The 8736-nt window shown below is 40.2% G+C and overlaps 1 protein-coding gene across 2 annotated transcripts; it reads left to right on the forward strand.

Annotated features, from left to right (window-relative positions):
- The first annotated feature begins 2121 nt into the window (after positions 1-2121).
- LOC106153429 (E3 ubiquitin-protein ligase TRIM56-like) lies at positions 2122-8451 on the forward strand. 2 transcript variants are annotated; one of them, XM_087015960.1, is made up of 3 exons: positions 2122-2653; positions 3890-5318; positions 5970-8451. In XM_087015960.1, the coding sequence occupies exon 3, from the start codon at positions 5988-5990 to the stop codon at positions 7887-7889; it is 1902 nt and encodes a 633-aa protein (XP_086872086.1). In that variant the 5' UTR covers positions 2122-2653; positions 3890-5318; positions 5970-5987; the 3' UTR covers positions 7890-8451. The 2 variants fall into 2 exon arrangements, with proteins under 2 accessions (XP_086872086.1, XP_086872085.1); XM_087015959.1 differs by having other exon boundaries at positions 2155-2926.
- The last annotated feature ends 285 nt before the right edge of the window (positions 8452-8736 follow it).

Genomic DNA, 8736 nt, shown 5'->3' on the forward strand with positions numbered 1-8736 from the left:
CAGAGCAACACTTTACCGTAATTGTTTGAAATGTTATCCCATAATCATTATGTTAGGTCAACCAGCCTCTACAACATGTTGTATGTTCTAGTGAATAATTAGGTCTAAGCATATCTATAAATCATATACATGTCATCAGGGCCCCATAACTCGAAAGCATCGCATCGCGACCGAGCTCAAGCAGTGCGATTCGTCGCTATTTGGGAGGGCGATTGCACCCACCTGTAAACTCCAAGGCTTCGTTCACATGAAAAATCTATTTTCTAAAAATCTATTTTCTATTCGCGGTATCTTGTGATCACGGTCTGTGCCCTGAATACCCCGCGGCGTAATTACTGGCAGCGCGAGCCAGTTACTTCCAAAGCTGTTATTAATTCTCGGCTGCGCTCGGAGTGATCACAAGATACCGCGAATAGAAAATAGAATTTTAGAAAATAGATTTTTCGTGTGAACGGAGTCCAAGCCTTAGCAATTATAGCCTCGCACGCTATAAAATTTGATTGCCGCTTAAAGTGAAGAAGTCAAAACACAATTACGCATAATTTTATTTCAGTATGATGCTAATCAAGAGATTGTTTTAAATAATAGGAATGTCACAATTACAAATACTGATATAAGAAGTGTTTGTCAACGATATAATGTCAAAAACAATTCGATAAGCGTAGCGCACGTGTTTGGACTGATACAATTACTTATTAATTGGTGAGTAGGTTCAGTATCACAATACATACCTAGGGATGTTATATGACCGTGGCGATATGATGATCACTGAAGCCTGTCCATTTAGGCAAGCTTCAGTGAAGATCGAGGGCAACCGACATTTCTGCGTAGCGTCTCTCGGAAAACTCGGATTTAACCTCGATGTAGTCTAGAATTTCACGACTACATCTTGGTTAAATCAGTCGAGCTGAAAGCCAAAGACAGAGTGATCATGTGACCTTCTTGACATCAAGAGAATAGTGACGTTGCTTGCGTTATATACCTACATGTACCAGTAGACAAATTTAAAATCTCTCACGCTCTTAAAAAATTAGCATAAACTTTTCACGTTTAACAATGATTATTTATCATTTTATCACACTAAGTCATATCATATAGGTATGGTTTGAAAACAGGAATTAGTTTACATTTAAGCCACACGTGCATACAAATTATTTGTAAATCTATAACTTTTTAACGAGGGTTGTGTTATTTACCTTTTGTTTTTAAGCTGTTCATTCTTCCCCTTTATCAGATATATCGGTAAAAATAAAATGTATTCTCCCTTTGAACTTGTAATTACATGTAGCACATGAATGCTCTGAAAACCAGCACATGTATATTCCGAAACCGCCTCGTAGTAAAAAAGAAATGTCACCAAAACGTCAAATTATTACCCCTGTGGACTTGAAATAAACATCCGTTTGATTTTGACTATATTCAGTAACCGCCTCGTCGTCAGAAATAACAATAAAAAACTAGAATTATTACTCCCGTGAACTTGTAATAAACATCCGTCGATTTTGAATATATTCCGAAACTGCCTCGTTGTCAGAAATATCACCAAAAAGTAAATTCCTTTCTCCTTTGCACTTGTGAAATATAAGTTTGACTATATTTCGGTCTGACGCTCCTTTTTTATCAGAAATGTCACTAAAAAGTAGAGGTTTTGCCTTGGGACCTTGTTTCCGTTGCAGTCCCAGCTAGGTGTGGCTCAGCTGAGACGTGCATGGTCAGTGTCGACGGTTGATTAAATACTTCTCAAGACAGTTGAATGTCCACGACAAGTATTTAGCAAAAATTGACCAAATTGGTCAGACATTACGTAAGAATTTGGAGGGAGGTGACCAGCGCACGTGGACGAGTTTATTCCGTATAACATCTCTAGAGCGTGATATAGGGTCACTTTATTCGGTTTTAGGGGTGTTTTAGGATGAAATGACTGTATTTTTTCTCAGTATGTATGTCAAATAATACACTGTCACCCTCTCGCGATATATGCCATGAACACCTCTCGCTGACGCTCGAGGTGTTATGGCATATATCGCTCGGGTGACAGTGTATTATCTCACACATAACAGACACTGAGGAAGGTCACGGTGTGACCAGATACTTTGGTTCTGCTTTTTCATTTTATGTACAAAATGAAACTTTTAAACTTATGATTATTATCAATAGCTACTTCGATGAATATTTATCAAAAAATATAAAATGATATATGAAATGTTTAATTTTGAAATTTTTTATGCATAATAAAACTTAACTTTAGCAATCTTCGCGTGAAAATTTACCGCAAGTTTTTCTATCAGAGGTACCTAGTGACTTAATCTTTTATAAGCTTTGATGCTTTGTTATATGTTATAATGAGCAGCAACCCAAACTTGCCGCCATGTTTAATAACATAAAAGTCACTATAAAATGACGTATTATGCATACGCAAAGGACATTGCCGCGGGATTTACTCGTCGCAAATGATAGCCTCGAAACTAAAGGTGATACCGCTATTAGCGCTCGGATAGCGACGCCATGCTTGAGCCCGGGCGCAATTCGCCATGCTTTCGACTTCCGGATCCCAGCTAGAATCATCAAGGGTTCATCACCTTAGGGAGTTCAACATCAGTATTCTATATTCCTCCAGATCGCGATGTGGATGTATGCAGGATTATTCTTCTTCGTTACTATACTTTTATTTCTTTTTGCCGCTGCAGCCCTTCTCATGGCAACGCGGAATGGGACGAGTCTGCCCCTAACCAATGGATTGACAATGAGAAGATGGGTTGAGCCTCATGGGAAAATAGCTGAAACTATCATAGCAGAAATTCAGGCTATTTCCATGAATTCCGTGGGATCGCTGTTCACTCACACCATGCTTCATGGAGACGTCGAGGCTTTACGAAGACGAATAATAATGATCATCTATAAACAGGGAAAACCTGTTATGTTTCACGTAAGTCTCTCCCTCTCCCTCTCCCTCCTTCTCTCTCTCTCTCTCTCTCTGTGTGTGTGTGTGTGCGCGCGCGCGCGCGCGCGCGCGAGCCAGACGTGGATTGGCCTCACTTGTTGCGCCAGAGTCCGTGCGAAAGTAGGTAGGTAGCAAATAACTACCAGGTGTATGGGAATTCTAACTATCGATGCAGTCGACATTGGGCGAATACAATGCACAATATTCTCACATTATGATATATTATTACCTTTGCCAAGGAGGTTATGTTTTCATCCCTGTTTGTCTGTCTGTCTGTTTTGTTTGTCATCAACATTACTCAAAAAGTTATGGACCGATTTTGATGAAATTTTCAGGGTAGGTGGGAAATGGGTTATCTTAGAAGTGATTAGTTTTTGGTGGTGATCCGGATCAATAATAAATCAATAATAATAAAAAATCGCTGCCTTGGCGGAGGTCTGGGATCTCGGAGTGCTTTTCTAGTTACATATATAACATTCTGTATACATATACGACTCAGACACATAAAATGATTTGCCAAACTTTAACATCACTTGGTTGAAAAAAAGTTCCCTGAAATGTAATTTGGCCATGAAATCGCCATTATGATACTTCAGCGCAGATAGACCAGATGAGGCTCAACGTGTGTGCTACTGTTGTATATGTCTTTATGACCTCATTTAGTCTCATAAAGAATGTACAGTAATTTTAAGACGTTATTCTTGTTGTCATCCATAGTTCACCCAATAAGGTCGTACTTTATATATGCCTGCACGCAGGACCCGTTAAACTTGTTTAATATTGAAGTGTTTGTGCACATACGGCAGCGTACTTCCCAATGCACGTAAAGCGCAAACATTTGCTAACTCTAAAAGCACTTACAGCTAAATCCCTTTCAAAGCTTGCTTAACTGTTTTAATTCTTTAATTATTATTGTCGCCTCTCTTTAGTCGTTTTATTGTTTTTCAGGCTATACTTAAGGTCAAAAAGCTGTCTGATCACAAGACGCCTATATTCCACGTAGGCTTAGTGATGGTTATAAGCGCAATGAAGCGGAAAGGACTGCAAAAAATCACAGCACTGAACTTGTGGCTATTATCATTGGATTATTTCACAACCACGTTTATCGCCACCGATGTCGGCGCCTCCCCGAGTGGTTATCGCTTACTTTGTCATATACTGGAAGATCCGTACCCGGACTACAGAAATCCTGAGGCGCGTCCCAGTGAAGAACACGTGCTCATCGCCAACCACGTTATTAACTGCCACAAACCAGACATGGGAATGAGCAGCCTGGCAACTTTTAATCAGGACACATTTGTTGTGAAAGATTCGAGCAAGAGGGAAGGAGGAGGAAGCTACCAGTGCGCGCATACATTGCGTGATGGTGAAAGTAGCAATATTGCCGTGAACGCTTTCTTTATTGAACGGATTGGGGGCAGGCCGTTTGACGAGGTGTTTTTTGTCGGTCGAGTTCATTTCTTAAGAGTCTTAGTTAAAATGGCGTGTATGCTACTACAGAAAGGTAAACTCTGAAGTAATGATGATGATAGTCATCCCATGATTTATTTTTTGGGCATTGTAATGTGTACTTTACTGTTGGTGAATGTACCACAGGCATTGTGATATTTTATACAATAAGGAAGGACATTTATGACATTATGTAACAGACAGATATAAGAATATTAGTAACACTACAGGCTATCTACAAACTACATGTATCAGAGCATTATCTGTTATCTCGAGCAACACATTTGCCTAGACTAAGTATGGTTATTAGGTCACTAGATGTCAATAATTGAGGACACTTTTTCACCATCGGTAGAAGAGATACTTCGCTATGTGGGCAGATTGCGGTTGTTGAGACGTTATTGCGATTGTTGAGACATCCAGATTCCTGCACTGTTCCCATTGTAGACTTAACTAAAATGTCAACATATAACAGCCTCATGTACCCAGCAATATATTCATTTAAAGTTTTGTCCGTCGGCCTCAATACTTCCCTCGGTAAGCTAATGAAGGAATGATAAATCTCATATCCGTCTGAAATATCAAAATGTGGTTACTTAATCCACAAAACAACATTTAGCTGACGGACCCAGTGTTTATCACTGTTATAAATCTATATGCCAACTACTGTATCAAATCTATTTTAAGCAGCCATGCAACTGGGTCGGGTGTATCAGTGAAAGCATTTGGATTCAGTCAGATAACAGCAATAAAATATGTCACCACGTCTGTTGTGTACATAGAGATAGCGCCATGTTGCTGATAAAGGTGACTTGAACACTGAACGTCTCGCCTGACCAGGTGTACATGTCAAGAGAGACAGCACATCTAAATTGCGACTTTGGGCAAGTACCTGCCACGAAGAGAAATATAACTGGAGAAAAGAGAGGTAAATCTGATTTCTTTTCAGAAAACATACTGCCTAGGTGATTATTACAGTCTGCGTCTGAGTAGGGTGGTAAAAACAACTCGTTGCTACGCAGTTAGAATTTTATTATATTTGTTCTTTGATATTTTCGGTTGGGTTTTTCTTCTTCGTTCACTGTTTAAAAGATTTTTTATTCCTGCATATTTGATATTCTGAATATCTGTGAAGTATTTGCCCGTCCTTGTACCTTCCCTATAATCTTTCGGTTGCCTTCCTTTTTTCATCATTTCCATCTGGCATTTATTTCATAATTCACTTGATTGATTTATGTTTTAATTACGCACCTTTATGTATATTTTTACTTTCATTTCCTCTATTTATTTAAAATCATTTCGCTTTGTGGACGTGCTATATTCTGTGTCATGTTTCCTATTATCGGATGAATTTTATTCACCTCTCTGCCGTGATGTAAAGTATTGCACATCCACCCCATAAGGATCCTTGCGGGAAGTTTCATAACTTCTCTTGCCTATGTCAGACTTGTCTTATTTCATTTAAACATTAAGTCTCATACCTTACATTACACTGATTGCATAAAGCTTAATGATATGTGTTAATCTCAATTTCCAAACTTTATCATTAAATCCAGGCTTTCCATTCCTCTATTTTAAGATATTGATCCCAGGAGCCATGTCTCTGTCCAAAATCCTGACGGAAGATTTCCTAACGTGCAGCATATGTCTCGAAAAGTTCAAAGAACCCAAGGTCCTCGGCTGTACTCATACGTTTTGCCAGCATTGCCTCCAAGACCATTTGGACAAAAATTTCAAAGGTCAGCCTCGCTTCCCTTGTCCTATCTGCAGACGTCAGTGTGACCTCCCCAGGGGCGGTGTAAGTTGTTTACAAAAAAACCATCTTCTAGTAAGCATATCATACACACTTGGTCAAGTAGAACAAGCGAAAGATGCCAAGAAGTGCGAAGTATGTTGTCTGAAAAATGTCTGCAATCCACCAACGGCAACGAAACGTTGTTTGAACTGCGAGGAAAGTATGTGTGGAAAATGCTCTGAGGACCATGTACTTCATAAGTTAAATCGTGAACACAAATTGTTTCCAGTCGACCAGATTGACAGCGACGAATACGTGGCAGAGCTGCGTGCCCGACAAAACGTACTTTGTGACCACAACAACAAGGACCCCGTAGAAATCTTCTGTCCAGTGTGTAAAAAGTACATCTGCGCCACTTGTATGTTTTTAGAACACCAAGGTCATGATTGCCTTAGGATCGAAACTGCTGCCGACAAACGCAAGAAAGAACTACAGCTCCGCGTGAGACCCATCGAGAAGAAAAGTCGACTCTTTGATCAGTTCAAAAGTGCTGTTGAATTCCAAAAAGCGTCAGTAAAATATGGAAGTGCGAAAGCAAAGGATGAAGTAAACAAACAGTTGGAGCTTATTATTAAGATGGGCCGTCAATGTGCCAAGGATCTTTTGGAAGAAATAGATGCCAAGTCGAACGCCAAATTAGACATTTTAAATGGTTTAATCGAAACTGCTGCCGCCAACCAAAACCAACTGGACAACGTTATAGAGTTCTCTAGAAAGCTTATTAACCATGGGAACGATATGGATGTCTTGCAAATGGCCTCGGCCTGTGAGCAAAGCAGTGAGAGCGTTCAGACTACTGACATCCCGACCCTACCCGCAGCTATGACCCAGCTACAGCTTATCACCAACAACATGGAGCTGTGCGTTTCCAATATCAACAGTTGCCTTGGAGACGTGGTTCCCGCTGTGAGTGGAAGACTGGTGGCATCATTCAAAGTAGAACTGAGCCTGTCTCCTGACGAGGCTATCAGTCACGTGACCACTGATGCAAATGGTGACATCATTGTTGATATTTGGTGTAATGGTGACAAGTCACGGAATATAATCCACATCTACGATAGTACCTTTATCCTACAGGGCAAAATTCCAAACCCAAGACTAGGAAAAGTGGATGGATTTGGTGGGATTGCCATTGATCATGACGGTAATATCGTCACTAGATGCCGAGAGTCAAATGAAATCATCGTCTTCACCAAGACAGGAGACCAAGTAAGAACATTCCACTGTGAGTTACCAGAAGCAGTGGCGGTCAACAGCAAGGGTCACTATGTAGTAGCCGGTTGTAATGCTCTGACTGTGCACCACAAAGAAGGCAAGGTCCTGCAGACAATACCAGACCCAAACGGATATTATCACAAATACATCCACTGTGGCGCGAATGATGACGTCATCGTCACAGATCAAGAAGATCACACCCGTGTGTACGATTCCACTCTCCAGCTTAAATACAGATACGGTACCCTGGGTGATGAGGAAGGACAGGTGGACAGTCCATGCGGTATGTGCTGTTTGGATAATGGAGACATCATTCTAGCAGACATGAAAAACCATCGTCTACATTTGGTGTCACCAGATGGTGAATTCAAGCAGTTTCTCTTGAACAAAGAAAATGGACTTTGCAAGCCGAAAGATGTTACTATAAATCGTCTCGGACAACTGGTCGTTGTGGAAAGATGGGGCGACATTAAATTTTTTGAATTATGAGTGATTACTATGCTTACAATTGACTCTAAATCAATATTTTAGATATAGACAATATACGGAATATATAATAAGTTGCTAGATGACTAGTAACTAACCACTTAATACGCTCTTATGACACTCGGTTAATGAAGGCTTCTTATCAGTGAAGATACCTTGGCAAACAGCTAGCACATAAGGACCAAAATTGTCACAAATAAAAAATGCATCGGACATTGGTTTGGAAAGTTAGGAAAACAAATGATCGCAGTGAAACCTGAAAAACAGACAACGCGCGTAGGACCATTAAGGGTAAAAATTTGAAGCAATATTTTAATTATATTTGTGGCGCAGGGCATTGTTTTTTTATTATTTATACAAATTCCCGTTGAAACATGGCCATTGAATTGAAATATTAGGGAAAGGATCGCCATGTATCTGATTTTCACTGGATTTGGTGCTCAATAGAAATACAGGAAATAGGAAGAGAACAGCGAATTCTCTTACGCTTTCGACTAGACACGAGACTCAAGAGAGAGCAACTTTCGGTCACAGGGTCTCAAATAAATACGCTTTTTATTCTCGACTTAATTTGTTTGCACCCATCTGACTTAAACCTCACCACCAGAACGTTCCATAAAAGGTATTTATAAGCGCGTCGCATGGTTGAGTTTTCTTTGCAAACGGCGACGTCATTTCGTGGAATGAAACTAGGGACCTTGAAACGAGGGGCCTTGAAACTGGCGTTTGAATTATATTCTGCTACTCTTTTCTGGGGACACTGGTTGTCTTTGTACGACCAGCACAGAGATCCAGTGTTCTTGTTGTGATACGAGGACACAGTGGCGGATTTACAGGGGGGTGAGGGGGT

Source organism: Lingula anatina, chromosome 6, assembly GCF_051362555.1.
Source record: "Lingula anatina isolate TDL-2025a chromosome 6, LinAna3.0, whole genome shotgun sequence".
Taxonomy (NCBI): domain Eukaryota; kingdom Metazoa; phylum Brachiopoda; class Lingulata; order Lingulida; family Lingulidae; genus Lingula; species Lingula anatina.

What these genes read in the sequence shown, in the direction of transcription:
- LOC106153429 (XM_087015960.1), top strand. Translation starts at nt 5,988, where the DNA reads ATGTCTCTGTCCAAAATCCTGACGGAAGATTTCCTAACGTGCAGCATA.